General features: G+C 38.5%; 1 protein-coding gene across 1 annotated transcript; it reads right to left on the bottom strand.

The window, feature by feature from the left end:
• Nucleotides 1-1,878: 1,878 nt before the first annotated feature.
• Nucleotides 1,879-18,891, bottom strand: ywhabl (tyrosine 3-monooxygenase/tryptophan 5-monooxygenase activation protein, beta polypeptide like). The gene is made up of 6 exons (XM_026913511.3): nucleotides 18,732-18,891; nucleotides 14,625-14,930; nucleotides 7,425-7,548; nucleotides 3,708-3,871; nucleotides 2,701-2,796; nucleotides 1,879-2,401 (listed from the first exon to the last, which is right to left on the bottom strand). Exons 2-6 carry the CDS (start codon nucleotides 14,916-14,918, stop codon nucleotides 2,342-2,344), a joined length of 738 nt encoding a protein of 245 aa, XP_026769312.1. The 5' UTR covers nucleotides 14,919-14,930; nucleotides 18,732-18,891; the 3' UTR covers nucleotides 1,879-2,341.
• Nucleotides 18,892-19,499: the final 608 nt, after the last annotated feature.

The following is a 19,499-nucleotide window of genomic DNA, read 5'->3' as shown; positions in this document are numbered from 1 at the left end:
TTGTAAACTGATACCATGATACACTGTAAGACATCATATTGGGTTGTATGGAGATATTATATAATTCTTCATACTGTTCCACCTCTATTCTATATCAGACTTCCTTCACAATTAAAGTGAATGTGCCTGAGGTTCTTGGTTTTGTTTTTACTTTCTCCTCAAAGATGATACACAACAGATTAACAATGGTAACTGAGATCTTTTCAGAACGGCACAAATTAATGTTCACAAATTGGACTACAGTTACAGGCTTGTGTATTCTCCTATTGTCCATCAGATGCTTAAACACATGGAGCACATGGAACACATACCTATAAAATAATAGGTATGGCTTCAAAACTCCATGTGTTGCAAAACTCCATGGCTGCAAAACCTCCATGGGTTTTTCAAGGAGCAAAGGAAATCTACATAAATCACCATTGGGGCAGTTAATACTGAGAGTAAATTTCTTCAGTTATCACAAACTAGTATTACAAGAGTTTACTCAGCTGAAAGGCTCCTGATCATTTAACAGCCTAAAGCCAATTATGTATTTTATCTGTTCGAGAAATCCTTAAACCCGGATATCCTGCTTCTAAACTATTTACTTCATTTTTCTCCAAAATCAACACTAATTTACATTACATTATATCTAATGTTAACTTTGTATATGGCTCTAACACAGGGCTAGTAGATTTTTGATGCTCCCTCAGAACTGATTTTTTTTTCCTAATTAACTATTAGTAAAAAGTAACTTTTTTGTGTTATTTTTGTTTTTACTGTGTTGTAATTTAATATTCTTTAAGGAATATGTCAATTTAACTTTGTACAAATTAGTAATGATTCCTAGATTTTGTCTTCATGCTCCTCACTTTCAGCTTGAATTCAAGAAAACTGGAAAACATTACAGTCAGTGCTCTGGCCTTGTTTTAAGTGTGGGTAAAGTTTAACGAAAGTCAAGAATTAAGCAAGTTTCATTAGGCTATATTTAAATAAAAGGAGTCAGAATGTTACTGGGGGCATTTCCTCCTAATAAATGTTCATGAATGCTTCTTTCATGTTCTGTGTTCCAGTGAATTGCCTTTGCTGGCAAATTTTTTTTATGTTTGGATTGAAATGCTGCTTTAGCTGAAAAAGCAGAAACATATAGTCTTCAGGCACCTCCCGTACCGCCGTTGCAATACGACCAAACCACTGATGCTGGCACTTCGGCTACATTCTAAACCTCCACAAGTGCTGTTTAATGGAAATTGCTCATTTTCATCCGTGGTGCCATCTTAAAGTGAGATGGATTAAAGATGATGTACAGATTTTTAATAGCTTTTAATAATGAAAAAAGGCAAACATATTAAAATGTTAAATTATTACTGTTTATTACACTTAGATGAAATTACATATCCCCCCTCCCCCCAAATAACATTTATGCTTGGTGTTTCATGTGAAAATAGCAAAGACATGAAAACAAAAATGCTAGCCAGCCCAACAATAACACCCCCACCCCCATTAACTACTTCATAGCCACATGCAGTTCAGGCAAGTATCAAAAATTATCAAAGGAAAAAAAAATAAAATAAAATAAATCAAACCTTAACAGGACAAAATAATAACTGTATATGCACGTAGGAATGCTTGATGCTCTGCTTGTGCAGTCTTACGGTATCAGTATCAAGCTTATGTGCTCTTTGATCTTAGGGGTCCTTTCTACCTCGTAATATTAAAGAAGAGTAAAGAAGAGTGAAATATGAAGGTCACCCGCAACAGAAAGAAAGAAAAAAAAAAAAAAAACACAAACTTGACAGAGTGACAGTAAATGGAATGTTTGTTTTTTTTTTTTTTTTAAATCAGTATGTTCTTGCTGTATTAACATGTGTAGCAGATGTTGTCTCTTTACTACCTAGACTGCCACTCCTTCTCTGCTTAAAGATTAGGGCTGTTTTTATTGATTTTTTTTTTTTAAAGAACGCTTATAAAAATTGCAGCTGTGCATAATGAGTACGGCAAACACTCCAACTCCGTGACCAATGGACATACAGGATATACAAATGTAAAAGACAGTACTTGGAGTTGAGAACTTGCCCTCGCCTGCACACATCCACACTAATGAGCTCACTAGCAGACGAGTGTCACTCCCTCCCCCCAGAACAACCCCCAGAATCTCCCCTCCACCTCCCTTTCTTTACCCCTACCTCCCTACAGACAGATCCCTAGGTGGATTAATGATGGTGACAAGGAAAGGAAGAAGGAAAAAAGGAAGGAAGGAAGGAAGGAAGAACTAAAGGAGGCAGAAGCTTGATGTGGTGTTCTCAGTATGGATGGGATGATGAAAGCCAGATGTCAGGGGAAGGACAGATGGAGAGGGGAATCAGTTTTCTCTTCCTTCCTCGGTGTCCTCGGCATCACCCTGGTTGTCTGAGGTCCACAGCTGAGGAGGGAAGACAAATATCAGCACCAAATTCACTTGCCCTGCATTTCAGTAATGTTTTTAAGATGCTCTCGTTGACTCATCAACCCGTCATGACTTCCTCAGGGCACAGCATTTACTAGATGGCTACATAGCACCTAGTTTCAACATAGCACATGTAATATCATATTTTCAAATGGCTTATTTTCTCTTATTGTTCCTAGCAAGCAATAACAATAAGCCTGTACCATTTGAGAATTAGCCAGGCCTGGAGAATAATCACACATACAACTGTATCAAGCAAAGGTCAGAAAACTCACTGTCAGGTTGTCTCGCAGCAGCTGCATGATCAACGTGCTGTCTTTGTAAGATTCTTCATTGAGTGAATCAAGTTCTGCAATGGCCTCATCAAAAGCCTAAGAGGAAATTTAGGAAGAAAAATGTGAAAAAAAAAAAAAAAAAAATGGCACTTCATCTTCGAGCCTCCTCAGTGTTTAAAGAAAAACACTCACTCAGTTGTGGCTTCCTGCCTCAACTTGATCAATTACATGAGCTGTGTCTCAGATGGCATACTATGCACTATATACACTCACCGTCCACTTTATTAGGAACACCCGTAAACCTGCTCATTCATGCAATTATCCAATCAGCAAATCATGTGGCAGCAGGTCAATCGTGCATAAAATCGTGCATAAAATCGTGCATATAGGTTAAGAGCTTCAGTTAATGTTCACATAAAGCACCAGAATGGAGAAACAAACGTGATCTCAGTGACTTTGACTGTGGCATGGTTGGTGGAGCCAGTTTGAGTATTTCAGAAACCACTGTCTATAGAGTTTACACTGAATGGTGAGAAAAAGGCAGCTGAAGATTGGAAAAAGACCAGGTGATATATTTCCAATCTAATATGTTTATCTAATGAATTTTACTACACCATAGGTAACTACTAGGTTAGCATCGACTGCTGGTCTACATGCTATGTGTTCCCATAATCAAACTTACAAAAAGTCAGTGAAAGGACATGAAAAGAAAACCGAAGCGTATGTCCACATTATATCAAGTGTGTTCCAGTCTCTCCATGACTGCTTGTCCATCACTGTTTCCCTCAGTCCATCAGGTATTTAAGAAATTCATTTTCATTCTTTAATGCACCTTATCTTCGTTGATATGCCAGCCATTCCACTTCAACCAAGTGTAAAATTTTTTCTGCAATATTTCCCCTTGTTTGTTTTTAAGCCTAAGAAATTCTTATGTGCAATGTAATTTTGCATACAACATGGTGGTTGGACAATGAGTGTGTAGAGGTGTTTTTGTGTTGACCACGCACCGTTTTGGCCAGCTTGCAGGCCTGCTCAGGAGAGTTTAGGATTTCGTAGTAGAAGACGGAGAAGTTCAGCGCCAGGCCCAGACGGATCGGGTGTGTAGGCTGCATCTCCGCCTTGCTGATCTCAAATGCGTCCCTGTAGGCCTCTTGTGAGTTGGTGATGATAGCTGAGAATTGAAAAGAAAAAGAGTTGCATCAATATAGTTTAAAAAAAAAAAAGAAACAAACAAACACAAAGCTTTAAAGAGTAGCTAGCCCAACACTGAAACAGGCATGTGTCAATATGATTTACTGTAACAATCAACACATACAATGTTATAATAGACACTTTAAAACACTTTTTAAAGGTTATGTGCCCCCATCAGTATATGTTCAGTATGTGACATCCAGAAAAAGAAAGTGAAACCGTTTGTGGAAAACAAAAAAAAAAATGAAGGGGGGGGGGGGGGCACAACACGGGCCTTAAAGCAGTTCAAACAAACATAAGCCAACAACTATGTGCTAGTTTTACAGCAAGTAGGGTGCTGCTTTAAGTCCACTGCATTTGTAGTTTTGTTTAACTGCAGAAGTCTCTACTGGTTAAAAATTTTACTCTGACTTTTTTATACTCATACACCTTCCACAACTAATCAAAGGTTACACAAAAAAAACTGTCATTTTATATAGCATTTTTAAATTTTGCTGTGTTCAACAGTAGTAAAATAAAAACCTCTGTGGAATTCATCTGCTTCTGTACACATTCTTTATTGGGTTTGTGGCAAGTCAGGGCAAATATCTGGAATCGGGTCTGAAAACTTTGATATGTCCTAAATATTTGACTTTACACTGTGTTTTGCCAGAAAGTCACCTCCTTTGTGTCTTGCTAGTTTAGGCAAATGTCAAAAGTATATATTTGCTGATCAGTGATACTCTGGCTTATGATGTCTATCTTCATTACAATGCTGGCACAGAAGAAGTTTAAACAAGATTATTCCAGGCTGTAGAGGCAGGAATCCTGGTAACTACCAATTATGTGGCTATCATGATCCTATTTGCTATCAGGCTGTGGCTATTCAGTTTTATTCATTACTAACATTACCCTGCTGAAAGGGTTTCTCATTCCTAGCGGTATTAGTGTACATGGGCCTACTTAAAGAAAAACTAGATAAATCAATAGCAATACCTGTGACTGGTCTAAAATGATTATAAACTATGAGAATGAATGATATAACTATGAGAATGGCTGATATGGCAATACTAGTATCAGCAAACATTGCATTAGTGCAACTCAAGAAGTGCACAAGTGCTTCAAGAAGTCATTTCTCTAAAAACTTTTGTGCTGATCAATCTCATTTTCATGACATGACAAACACTAAGGCAGTGAAAGCATTACATACGGTTAGTAAAACTGAGCTGAACGTTTGTTGGGTGGAGCAGGTGACCTAGAACATGTCTATTTTTTTTTTTTTTTTTTGTGTTTCACACAAAGTAAAATTTCAAAAACGTGTCAAAACACAATCTAAGCATTATTTGCATGCTATGGTGTAACCTACGCAAATGCCACATGCACACACTGTCCCAAAATAGCAGCAGGGCTTCCTGCACAGAAAGACCACCTTGGACCTGACCGCAACTTTTAAGAAGCTACAAAACTTAACATTGAACTAAGTTTAATGATACAACTCAACCAGTCAATAATGAGTCTTAGTCAGGTTACGCAAAGAGCATATTGTGTTCTTAAGGTCCGATCATCAGATTACTAAAGGCCAAAGAAACCTTAAAAATACTAAAACTGCAAACTGGAAGACATGATGGAGGACCTGCATAGGCTTATGGTGGATCAGAATGGCAATGATTGAAATTGGAAAAGAAATTTATTTCTTTTTTTCCTTTTTCTTTTGTTAGGACTGATTTTTATTAAAAAAAATTTTATTTATTACATTTACAATGTCAGTGATATTTGTGTGAAAGTTTACTGTGAAGTGCTTCAGGAAAAAATTAAGCTTGGTAGTTTGTAAAGAGAACAATAATCGGATGGGTATTGGTACTGACTGATATTCCACGTGCCAGTATGGGTATCAGAAAAGAAAAAGTGGTACTGTGCCATCTCTACATCTTATGTGTGCATTATGCTGGGTAAGTGACTGTTGAAAGAAGAAGGGGAAAAAAAAAAAAAAAAACACATTTATTCATTCATCACCAGTAACTGCTATTCTACAAAACATGTACATGTTTTTCATCAAGTCACAGGAATCTGACAAAAATCCAAACGTAACCAGACAGCCCTCAGAGGGTCACAATCTAACCGATAACCCTGATCTAGACAGAATGAAAGAATAAAAGAAAGAGCTTATTATTCCTCATTCTGGCGAATACAATTGACTGTCTGTTTTATAAATGTATTAAATAACTAGCAGAACTTCCTCTATTCTCAGATGGATCAATGGTCTTTGCACTGGCTCATCAGATGACACCAGAAATGCAACACAAAGCTACATGCAATTAAACAGCAAAGTGTTAATCTCTGATATCTATTTTTAGTACAATAATTATATTTAAAAAAAAAAATTGCTGAAGCAGGTTGAAGTATAGATGACAAGGGTTCAAAATAAATAAATAAATAAATGGTATCCAGATTAGCAAGCTAAATAAAGCCTGACTGCAATAACACTTCAAACTCATGCTTGTCTCTATACACCAAGAAGAATCTCTGTTCTTTAATTTCAGGCCACAATGGTTTGGAGAGAGAGAAACAGATAGCTGCTTGATAAACTTTGAACCACGGCAACAGTGAATAGACATGCTCATTTGAATGTTTTCAATGCTTCACTGACACGTGATGTCCCATAAACTTCCTGGCACAGGAAGGCAGTTAGTCTGGGACTCTCCATACTCACAAAAAGACTAGATGATTCAACATGATTCACCCCTCTTCACTTTACTGGAAGCCAGAAACTAGAATCATCTCACTGTATTTACAATCTTTTCGCATCAAAGGCCTGGTCCACATTAACACACAATGTATATATAATGTACACACGCACATTTATTTATTTATTTTAATGCATATGGTTTTCTCCATTCTGGCATTTCATCTACACTGAAATATCGTTTACAACCACCAAAGTCAACTTTTTGTCTAAAACTTCACTGAGTAGTAGAAGGAATACAGTATTTTAATGAATGGGTCTTAACCTCCTAAAACCTCTGTGCCTCATCACTTCCTCTCCTTTGCCCGTGAGTGTACTGTTCAAGCAAAAGGAAGTGGTTACACAGTGTAAACCACAATGCCCTATGGTAAGTGTGTGCTAGGGCACTTCCATGGCTTCAGACTCTTCAGACTGCAGGGACAGGGGAATAAAATATAACATTTACACAAATAAAAAAACTTTTTATCTAGCATTTTGTTGAAAAAGGTTATGCTACTGCTTAACACTCACAGCTGTAATTTGCAGGACGGAAAAAATGAGAAGGGTGTGGTTCAGTAGAGGATGACTAACGTGCCTTTTCAAGATGGGTTTTACACTTTTACCTCAGGGAAAAATAAACCTTAAAAATGACATGGTTCTGAACAACTGTGTCCACGAGGTTGCTAACGCCTGTAAACATGTTTAACTAAGAAAGCTACTTCTTAACATGCTGATCTAGATTATGGCAGTGTTTCATCCCCCAGCTTTGTGCTTCAGACCTAACCTCCTGTTCAGTGCATGAGATCACAGAGGAATTGAGTGAGTGGCTTACAGTTTTTCTCGTCTCCCACGGCTACTTCAGCTAAGTAGCGGTAGTAATCGCCCTTCATTTTCAGGTAGAAGACTTTACTTTCAGCTGGGGTTGCCTTCGGGATCAGATATTTGTCCAAAAGAACCTGAGAACATGAGAGAGACAAACAGAAGGAGGAAGGAATGAACAACACAATATATGCAAAAACACAAAACATGTCCCATGTTATCAGTAATCAATAAATTTCCCTATTGATGAAAATAAAGCACTACAAAACATAACCTCAAAGAACAAGAATAAGAGACCACTTAGCCAACATATTTCAAATGAATTTTAATAAAGTGCATTTACCAACAAAATGTGAGCAATTATTTATAAAAATTGAAAACAATCAAGCATGGATACTGTATTTTAAAAATGTTAAATAAAAATTACATCACCTCTACTAATGTCTTTAGTTTTTAAATGTGCAATAAATAGATAGGTGAGTACTTACATATATTTAAATACTGAATACAGTACATCTCAGTTGGTTTTACATTTTTTGGGTTTCCTCTGACACTCCTGACTTTTTTTTTGCATACTTTGCAAACAACTATTTTTATTTAACATTTTTAAAAATGTGATTCATGTTTCATTGTTTTGGTTTTACTGCACTTGTGTTGGTATTTTTTGTACAGCTTGGGAATGGTGGTTTGATGGGTATTATATCTTTGACCAAGTAAAATGTCATGGCATCAGTGATGTCTTTCCAGCACTTACTTGTTTCTTTCATGAAGAGTGCTTTTTCAAATGCATCATTTCAGCTGTGTTCCTAGCCACGGTGCTGTTCACGTGTGCTCACCTTGTTATCTGGATTTTGGAACACTCTATGAGGTGCATTCTTGGTGATTAAATTAATTCTTTGGGTTTCCTCTGACACGCTTGGCTTTTTTTTTTTTTTTTTGGTGCATATTTTGCAAACAACAACTGTTTGCACTAAGCCACTGTACTGTGTTGCTAAACAAACCAAGGCTGAAGTATAAACTAAGGAGCTGCTTACTCTTGGCTATTATTCATTTGTTTGTAAAATAGGCTTAATCTGCAAACCAAAATTACCCAATTTGTATTCATTGTAGTTTAACACTTTTAATGCAGTTGTAATGAACATTATAGGAAATGTATTAACTGTCTGTTGTCATGTAAGTGATCTGACTGGCCAGATCACACATCTAACTTGCAAAGCATAACAGTATTGCTCTCTGCAACAAAATACTTTCCTTAAATACAAAACACAACTTTTTCTGATTTTACCACCAACATCAGGGTATAACAAATACCTCAGTAGCGATTTCAGTATTCAAACACTGGTGACTCTGTTAGGGCAACTGGGTATTCAGATACAAACGCACATCCCTACAAAACATACAGAATTACTGCAGAGTGGGCACACATATTACAGAAAGGCCTAAAACAAACTTAGACATGTGCATATTAGGCCACGTTCACACTAACATGCGTCCTGGGTGATGGCTTCACAAGTGGACCAGTATGAACAGTGTCAAATGCGTCTCTGAGACGCACTGTGATCCAATCAGTCAAACCACATTTGGAGGTGGTCTGGGACGCATCACATTTGTAGTGTGAACGTGAATGCATCTCAGTGCGTCCCGGACAGCAAGGAAGGACCAACTGCATCACTGGCCTAGCCAGAAAATATGTAATCATGCTCTCCATCGCTAGTCTAATGGAAAAAGACGATGCTATAACAGCAGAGACGAAAGCAGTTGAACTTCATAGCTTCATTCGTGGTCTCGTCTCTTATTTTTTAAGATTCATTAGCAGACCACATGATTAAAATGCTTGAAACAGTCTGTACAGGTACATGAGACTGATGAGGATTGGGACGTTTTTTTTTTACCTGAAAATAAATACAGTGGAAGACCACGCAATAAAAACTTTTGAAACAGCCCATAAAGATTCATGAAATATAATTTGCGGGACATTTCTGCCTGAAAATGAATGCAGCGGAAGACTGAAGTAATAAATGTGCATGATAGCCTTTCTCCAGAGGAAACGATGTATGAAATCCGATCACAAGTGGTCACTGGAGACGCATTCATAATGTGAGGTGTGAACGACTACACGTCTCGGCTGTCCACTTGTGATCTGATCATCCAGGACACATGTCAGTGCCAGGTGTGAATTGGACCTTAGTCCAAGACTCTCCCGGAACTTTGATACACTGCCAATCCAGGATTTGTGGACTAGGTAGCAGGTAGCATTTTTCCTGCTTCCTGGAATGGTTTTCTCCTTTTTCTGTAGTCATAAAAATGACACACTGGTTTGAAAGTTTAGCTTGGACAAGCGTTGTGCAAAGTTTGTTTCACTGGCTTAGAAGATATTTTGACACATCCAACTTCATTTAACTTCTACTGGCTGCTGAACAGCACATCTATGGACACTGATGCCATTAATCAACAATGTTAAGGCTATATATTTACCAACAGCCATGGTTTAGATCCATCAGTTTTGTGTAACAGAAGTTAAGTAAAAACACAAAAACCTTCACTACAATCCTTTTTATTAAAAAATTTAAGTTCCCCCGTCTTTCTCAGTACGTCCATTAAAAAGGACATGTTCTTCAGCGGCTTTTAGCCAAAGAGCCTGCATATTTAGTTAATGAACAAATTTATGGTTATCATATGACAAAGCAGGATTGACATTTTCACCCTTCACATACAGTGGAACATGTGCAAGAGTGACTCAGCTCAACTTCACCGTCCAACTGTACCACATCCATGTCGCTGACACAATACAGCTGAGACAATATGAGCATCTGAATTATTGGATTATTGCTGACTAGCTATTGAGTAGGCAAGCCTTTAGTTGTGTTTACTGAGCGCAATCAAAGTCTGAAAATACAGTCCTTCAAACTGAGTGCAACTGTCTGTTCTCATACTTAACAAATTTACACTCGTAGATTGACCTAAGATAAATTTAGCTATATAGCATACAGTGACCAGACATACAGCCTATGTCACTAGTTAATCGTTAAATTAGTATTAGTTTTCTCAAGCTTCACTACAACGATTAACAAAAGCTGCCAAACCTAAAAATCCAAAAAAAAGCAGAAAAGCGTAGTTTTTAGGTAACTCCCATATCACTCTTAGCAAGGTGTCAGAAATCGGAAATACTACAGCAGGACAGGTACAGCATCCGAAAGATAATAATATACACTGAAGGGAGTGGTGATGTTGAGGTTAATTTAAGGTTGAAATAAACCTGAAAGAGTTTCAGACAAATCTGTTCTCATAATATAATAAATTATGATGAAAGGCTCGATAATCATTTCCATTAAAAAGAAAAATATCTATTTTGAACCTGATACGCATGAATGAAGGTACAAAAAAAAAAAAAAATTTTTTCCAAGAATGCTTTGTTTGTTGCCTATATGCTCATGACTAATATATATGGCCAACGTTACTTATGGCAGTCCTCACTGCCCAACACATCTCTATCAAGCCACTCTGAATAGTCAGTTCAGGTGTGTAGGGAGTAGTAATAATAATAATAATAATAACAATAAAGCATAATAATGTTACATGTGATAATCTGGGGACCCCATGGAGTAGTTTCAGAAACAAAGCATTTAACCCACTGTAGCGTACAAACTTGCCAGTGCCCTCGAGAGAGCTTTAAAGTCTCAAAATACATTAGACAGCGTGTGTGCTCCCACTCCTGAGCAGTTGATGAAAGTCCAGTAGATTCTTTCAACCTAAGCAGGCTCTTAAATATTATGCAATTGACCAAATTGTGATTTTTATCCAAAATGAAAAGTGACAGACATGGGGCTGGTTGCTTTTTTTATGTTTTTGGATTATGTTTTTTATAGTTCTGTTAGGTTATATGCTTAAATATAATTCCAATGCAGAGAACACCAAATGAATCAGAGAATTGTTCTTTTAGAAAACGCTACTCTTCACAGAAATCCTCTTATGCTTTTGTAGCTTCATGGCTGTGTAGCATCAAATAGTTTTGTTAGCCTGGTAAATGCCCTGTCACATTGATCACATGATAATCAAGCACAGTAATTCACACACAGCCAGTGAGGTCAGCCAGCCTCACACGTGCTTTCATTGTCATTGTTTTCATTTTGGTGTGTTAAAGCCTGTGCCATGTCAGTTGGACAAAGGCAAAACACTGACAACATGAAAGAACCTGGCAGGAGCAGGTAAGATTTCAAATCGCATGGACTCACTCACACACAGTTAGTGTGTTTAGTGTGTAATGAATTTTGCATATTATGAATGAACTGTGTATATCCTAAACTTGTCTGTTTGTAGACAATCTTCATTTATATACATGCTATTTGTAATGTGATCCAAGGTTCTGCGCATACAGGGAGCGGAGAATAGTGTCAACGTTACTATAACAACAGGAAGGGTGTGAGTCCAGACAGTGTGTTCAGCTTTTTAATCATGCTGCTTGTGTTTTTAATGACTTTATTATTTTCATCAAAGCAAAACCTTATCCAAGTGTTACTACTGACAGGCAGAAGAAGAATTTGTGACCACAATTAAGTTGCTCAGTATTTTAGATTTGCACAACATTCTGGGATAAGGATGGTCTGGTTAACACGAAATGCACAGAATAGATTCATCAGTAAAATGCCTTTACTCATTTTCTAATGTTAACAACTTTAAATGCCACTGTCTGGGAAATAACTGCCCAAGAAAACTAACTGAGGTCAATTCACATGCCCCAAGCTAGTTTGTTAGTTTGATGCCCATGCCACTGCTCATCCAACCATCACAATTATTTAAAATAAATTAAAATCTGTAACGTGTCAATAAAATAAAAATTCACTTTGACTGACCTCAATCAGTCTACATGAATGTTTTTCATTCTGACTGAGCTAACACTCAGATTATTAGGCTACATGTAAACGTAGCTACTGAGCACAGTCAATCTCAAGCACAAGGAAGCTCATCTAAACAAACGTCATGGTCTGAAATGTTCAGAATACAAACAAAAAATAAAATTACCAGACATGAGCTTGAACCTTCTATCTTCTATCTAGCAGGCTAAAACACAGGTACACCGTGTTGTTAATACTAGGTGTAAACAGGAGCTACAGGTGGAATTACTTACTCCTACAGCTACTACTACTAAATATTTTATTTGTACCAACAAAACCAATAATAAGGCAATATTTGTCTCATTCTACACAAATGTTTAAGTTCACACCTAAAATGCAACATGAACTACTTTTTAATGTTATGAATATTTAGTGGAAAAATGTCCCTGAGATCTACAGCTGAGGCATCAGTGATTCTGCTAATGCCATTCCTGACACTGAAAACTCATAAAGGTGAGCTAAAAATTTCCGAGGTTCCAAATCATTGAAACATGCCAAGTATTCTTCCCCAAAGCTTTAGACACACTCCTTGAAACACTAATTCAGGGGACAAATATTCAAATCAAACACCCTTGATAAAAAAACATCTTATGTAAAAATACATACATACATACATACAGATAAAAAATAGAACATAGATTTAAAAAAAAAAAGAAAAGAAAAGAAAAACCTGAACTAAAACATTGCTTATATCCAAATGAATTCTTATGGCATAACAATCCACATCTTCTTTTTCTGTTCCACACATGAATAGAAATTATAGGATCCATATGATGACGAGCATTACATTTAGCCGATGTATCCCCACCAAACTAGACCCCCAACATAGTCCACATTTGTCTTAGATCACAGCTGCACATTCATGGGGATTTTTGGAGAACAGATACATTACTATCAGGAGGCAGTGTCGGCTCAGTGGGTAAGATTCTGGGTTAGGCGGAGTGCACACTACACGACTTTCAAAATCTCAGAATCACTGACCCGTTTACATTTTTCTCACAAACAGCTATATATCATGTAACTATTTGGTACTCATTTATAATACGTCCCCACATGAATCACTTTTTTTTTTTTTTTTTTTTTTTTTGGTGTTCCTAACGATCATCTGGGTATGACATGACAAACAATTGCTTATAGAAGCAAAATTATTGTGTTTAAAATTTGCGCTGACTCTCCCACACAAATAGATAATAAACCGGATTCAGGGATCTGCTGCGCATGATAGCAGATGAATCTCATTTTCTCTCACACTCTCTCTGGCTGTATCTCATTGCTTTACCTGCAACTACAACTGCAGAAAATTAAATATGCTTGAAAATATCAAGCCTTGGCAATCGCTCACAAACTGAGAAAATCACGTCGCTGAACCATGCTCATTACACGAACAGTTCTCACTGCGGCATGCAACAAGTAGCTGCCGAGCTTGAGGGTGTAGCTGGTTTAAGTTCCAAAATTAGTCTGGAACTGGGAAATTGGGGCTAAAATCATGTAGTGTGCACTAGATTTTAATGATCAGAAGATTTTAAACCCCAGGTCCTCCTTATAACCACTGTTAGGCCGTTGACCAAGACCTTTAATACTTAACTGTAGGTCACTGGATAACAGTGTCTTCCAAATGAACAAATGTAGATGTATTTTTCTTTGTCCTACCTTTTTAATTTAAGTGTTCACTTGAGGAGTGTTCTCACTGAGGACACTTGTGTCTGGGACAAATGAGATCGAGGCTAAGCTGACAGGCTTGGCTGCAGAATTCCTGTGCTCATGAGCACTAATTAGAGTAAAGTCTTATGAAGATTATCACCCTCCATTACTTTGGATTGAGCAAACAGGTAGCCTGATACACTGCCAGCTGGCCATTCATAGGTACATTCATTGAGTTTTTCTGGACCAAAATAAACTATGATTTTAGGCATGTACTTATAGACAGCCATGTTATATGCAAAGAATAAAACATGATAGGACCTTCTGCTACAAGAAAATGATCGCATCCCAAAGTGCTAGTTTGTTCTTGTTATCACTTACATTATAGAAGCAACAGGTGTTCTTTCACCAAAGATTAAATACCTTTTAAAAACTACAGATTTCTAGTACTATATGGCAAAAAACGTTGAGCATTTATTTTGATATAATAATGCAACATCACCACTTGCCTAATTGGTGCGTGTACATTTTCAAACACTTCAGCGATATTATGAAGGAAAAGATTTTTGCATTGAAGTTCAATAAGAATACTGTATATACTCTAAAAATCACATATAACACATGAGATCTTGATCTGTTGTGCCTACAAACAACTTGAAAAAAAAAATTGTCACCCTTACCAGCACGTCATTGCAGATCTCCTTCAGCTCCTTCTCGATCTTCTCGCGATACTCCTTGGCCATCTGCTGCTTCTTCTCGCTGCCTTCGGTCTTTTGCTCAATGCTGGAGACCACCCTCCAGGAGGAGCGGCGTGCGCCCACTACGTTCTTGTAGGCCACCGAGAGCAGGTTGCGTTCCTCGTTTGAAAGCTCTGCGCCGCCCTCCGTCACCGCCTTCATGGCAGCAGCCATGTCATCATAACGCTCAGCTTGCTCTGCCAGTTTGGCCTTCTGCACTAGTTCACTTGTGTCCATGGCTGCTAAGAGCTAGAAGGAAATTTATGCATGCTTATTTCCCTCAGCTTTCAGATTTTCTCATATTTAAGAACCTCATGTGTTAGTTTAAACCAGTTAAAATTAGTTATAAGACTATTTACAATTTTTTTATGATGCATAGTTATATCATGGACAAGTCAAAATATAATTATTACCCTTGCTCCACATTGGATGTGGGCACTGGTTTGGTTTACACCAATTAGCCATAACATTAGTCACTGACAGGCGACGTGAATAACACTGATTATCTTGTTACACTGGCACCTGCAAAGGGGTGGGATATATTAGGCAGCAAGTGAACAGTCAGTTTTTGAAGTTGATGGTTTGGAAGCAGGAAAAATGGGCAAATGTAAGGATCTGAGCGACCTTGACAAGGGCCAAATTGTGATGGCTTGAAGACTGGGTCAAAGCATCTCCAAAAAGGCAGGTCTTGTGGGGTGTTCCCAGTATGCAGTGGTTAGTACCTACCAAAAGTGGTCCAAGGAAGGAAAACAGGTGAACCGAAGACAGGGTCATGGGCACCCAAGGCTCACTGATGCATGTGAGGAGCGAAGGCTAGCCCATCTGCTCCGATTCCACAGAAGAGCAACTGCAACACAAATTGCTGAAAAAGTTAATGCTGGCTACGACAGAAAGGTGTCAGAACACACAGTGCATCGCAGCTTGCTGCATATGGGACTGTGTAGCCGCAGACCGGTCAGAGTGCCCATGCTGACCCCTGTCCACCACCAAAAATGCCTACACTGGGCACGTGAGCATCAGAACTGGACCATGGAGCAGTGGAAGAAGGTGACCTGGTCTGATGAATCACGTTTTCAGCCAGGTGCATGTGCGTCACTTACCTGAGGAAGAGATGACACCAGGAAGCGAAGATATGGGAAGAAGGCAGTGGCCTCTTTCAGCAGGATTATGTGCCCTGCCCCACTACAAAAATTGTTCAGGAATGATTTGAGGAACATGACAAAAATTTGAAGGTGTTGACTTGGCCTCCAAATTTCCCAGATCTCAATCTGATCGAGCATCTGTGGGATGTGCTGGCCAACAAGTCCGATCCATGGAGGCCCCACAACTTACAGGACTTAAAGGATCTGCTGCTAATGTCTTGGTGCCAGATACCACAGCACACCTTCAGAGGTCTGGTAGAGTCCATGCGTCGATGGGTCAGAGCTGTTTTGGCGGCACAAGGGGGACCTACACAATATTAGGCAGGTGGTTTTAATGTTATGGCTGATTGGTGTAAGTGGGTTTGTAGATTCCCAGAAATGTAATATAACTATGTAATCTATGTAAATGTAATGAATCTAACAAGGTGTGCAATCTGATATATAAAGTCAAGAGATTTTTAACAAAACAAATTTTAGTTGCATTTTGAAAATGTGACACATTCCATGGGTCATTTTTCACCATTATAAGTGAGGTTAGGTGATGATTATATATAAGACACAAGCCTACTCCCAGTACATCTGCATGCTGTTCACACATTTGCCCCAACTCATTAACAAATTCTTTCTGATGTTAAAATGGGTGTGATAAATACACTAAAATGCGCAATGCAGGGGAAGCTCCAGAACCGATCAATTTATATATATATAAAATATACTGCTGAATTCTGTAAATAAAAGCAACATTGGGGCAGTGAGGCTTTTACTAAACAGCCTAGTACAGACACGTATGTAGCTCCAGCTCACTGCTCCCCATGAAGTAGTCTATAAAAACACCTGATTACATCAGAGAGGCCATGAGGTCAGTAAGCCAAAACATTTATAATGATGCCTGTTAAACACGTGTTTCCATATTATGGACTTTAGCTCCTCATTTAACCTCTCATTTCCTCTTGCGCCTTGGCATACACTGGGCATTTTCCGATATTCTATGATATTCAACACAATGTTGACTGATTAGGATGTTGGAAAAAGGATTGCCTCCGTGACTGGTTTAATTTAGGCTGTATCCCAAATGGTTGAGAATTCCCTACACAAGTGTCCTATATAGGGAATGAAATAATGGCTCCTGTGACCCATGTAGTGTGGAATACGTCCAATAAAAACCTTTTTTTTTTTTTTTTTTGAGCTAGTGATTTGCAATATCCTGAGACAATAATATTAGACCCTTAAAGCAAACTCATTTACTATATCTACTTTTACAACATTATTCAAAGATTCTTCTATATTATGCAGAAGCTAGAAAAATAAAGGCATTCTGGGGACATGTGTCAAGTAAAGTGGCGGAAAAAGTGTCATTATTGTAATGATTTATCAAACTGTCCTATCATAGGGTGTATTTGTAGGTCTTTGTAAAACAATAGCACAAGTATTTTGTCTCCTGTATTACTGTGACCTTATCAGAAAATGCCAGGGTTCATATTCTGACAGGTTTATCTTATGTTCAGAAATTGCCTCCAGAATTAAAATATGTGAAGTAGCATTAATGTTTCGGGTGTGCAAAAGTGCGCATGCGCGAAACGTCTGGCTAGGTAGGACAATTTGTCAGCGCACTGGACTCTATTATTATGTCAAATATTTCATCGTTTTCTAGGAGTATCGAATAAAACTCACATACAATGTAATATATATATATATTTTTTTTTTTTAACATGATTTTTGCACTCGTCCTTGTTCATTTTATATAAGAAGACATGACAAGTAAGCTAGGCAGATAACTACCGTTCTGAGTAATGCAGATTAACACGCACGGTTCAGTGAATCAAGCAGAAATACGACAACTGCAATATTTCCGGGAAAAATGTCATCCACAGGGAACTTGCAATGAAGTGGCACTAACATACAGGAAAAATGCGGATGTGCCTTTATTCCCCACCACACCCAGTTCTTCCCTCAGCTACTCAGTGGCCCTGTAGCCTTTAAGCTCTACAGCACTACAGCTAACGAATAGAGAAGCTGAAAAAAGGCAGGAATACAGACGAGGAGCTGACTTCAGAGTGAACCCGCATCAGATCACTAGCTTAGCTCTGAGATAAACAAGCTCAGCACTACAAGCCTCCTCAGTGAAAAGCGCTTATGCTGCTTAGCGTCACGTCACCGCCTTCACATCATTCGCTCTCACATTATACAACACATTTTCAACATGTCTATTCAGATTGATAAGCGCAAAAAAAAAAAGACCCCCCCCCCCAACAAAAAAAAACAAAAAAAAGTCTGGACAAAGCCAGTTAGCTAAAGAGCTTTATCCATGATAACGGATGCTTTCGAACCCGCGCGATTTCGCAGCGCGCGCTCACAGCAGCAAGTTTGACATGTCTGCTCCTGCCCTTTTTCATGCTCAATCTGGAACATCTCCTCAATACGAGAGTCATACTTTCTTTCTTCTTTTTTTGCCTAACTACTCACTCGCCTGATTTGGGAGCTGGTTCTGCAGCGTTAATCAGGAATTGAATGGCACTGCTAAAACAGCGGAACATGGCTAAATGGCATTATTGTGTGTCTGTGAGCTCGCGACTCACTCAATGAGCTCCCGGTTCAGGCTTCTAACCACCTCACTGACGGATATGTTGTTTTTTTTTTAAAAAAAAAAGACGCCTACAATCGTCATTTACATTTCTATCTAACTGATTATGCGCCGTTCATCAGTCATTTTCAGCAGGTTAGCATCATCCCACCCGAGTTAACCCAGTCTGAAGGCGATAACTAGCTAGCGACTGCCTTACGAGCTACTGTAGCTAATTTATGTCACATAATGGTACAGGGACAATTCGTAAGCCTTGTGTTATGGATGTAACGCTGAAGCAGTACAACAGGAGGAAATCAAGCGACAGAGATGATAAAGATGTCTTACCTGGATGAGAGTGATGGATGAGGATGCTGTTGTTAAGCGAAAGCTGGCTAACTGCTGCGCACAGCTGATTCTCGTGGGGGTCAGTGGCGCTCTGCACGGGGTTTCCCTCCAATCACAGACCGGCCCCAGGGGCTGAGCGAGAGCCGGGCGCCATTACGTCAGCGGTAACCAAGGCAACGCCTGAATTAGCAGCCTGTGTTTTAGCAAGCAGTCCAACCGTACTAGAATGTACCGTAGCTACTGTATAGTACATACGGGTAACAGATTAATGAGAATTAAACGAGTGGTTAATTACACAGACAAGTGATACAACTAAGCAATTCTACCATGTCCTACCATGTTCTATTCCTGCTTAAAAATCCAGCTTAGTCTGACCAGTTAGTTACCAGCTGCCAAGACCCAGGCTGAGCTGATTAATCTAGTAGACCCTCTCCAGCAGCTGTTAAATTCTTTTCCATCTTTCTTATTATTTGATTAAACTGATCAATAATTGTCTGAGATTTTCTAATTGCCTTACTGTTGTCTTATTTTCTGAAAAATAACTACAAACGTAGACAAGTTAGCAGTAATTCAAAAACATCTTCCTTTGTACAAGCATGTACCACCTTGCAAAGATGGTCTACCAGTTTGACCAGCTCAGCCTGTATCTGGTAACTGGTCAGACTAAGCTGAAGTTTCCAGCATGGATGGCGTGTAAACCATCCATGCAAAATAATGCTTCAGTCACAATGGTTTTCAACTGTCTGCATTTCAGTCGGAACAGTGGCT

Source organism: Pangasianodon hypophthalmus, chromosome 1 (assembly GCF_027358585.1).
Source record: "Pangasianodon hypophthalmus isolate fPanHyp1 chromosome 1, fPanHyp1.pri, whole genome shotgun sequence".
Lineage (NCBI taxonomy): Eukaryota > Metazoa > Chordata > Actinopteri > Siluriformes > Pangasiidae > Pangasianodon > Pangasianodon hypophthalmus.
Note: the sequence above shows the minus strand (reverse complement) of the source record. Positions and strands in the feature narration are given on the sequence as shown.

Excerpts from the sequence above, each read along its gene's own strand:
- ywhabl (XM_026913511.3), bottom strand. The coding sequence starts at position 14,918 with ATGGACACAAGTGAACTAGTGCAGAAGGCCAAACTGGCAGAGCAAGCT. Across the intron at positions 2,797-3,707 it reads CCTGCAAGCTGGCCAAAACG|GCTTTTGATGAGGCCATTGC; the intron begins GTGCGTGGTCAA and ends ATTTCCTCTTAG. Across the intron at positions 2,402-2,700 it reads TGCTGCGAGACAACCTGACA|CTGTGGACCTCAGACAACCA; the intron begins GTGAGTTTTCTG and ends TTCCCTCCTCAG.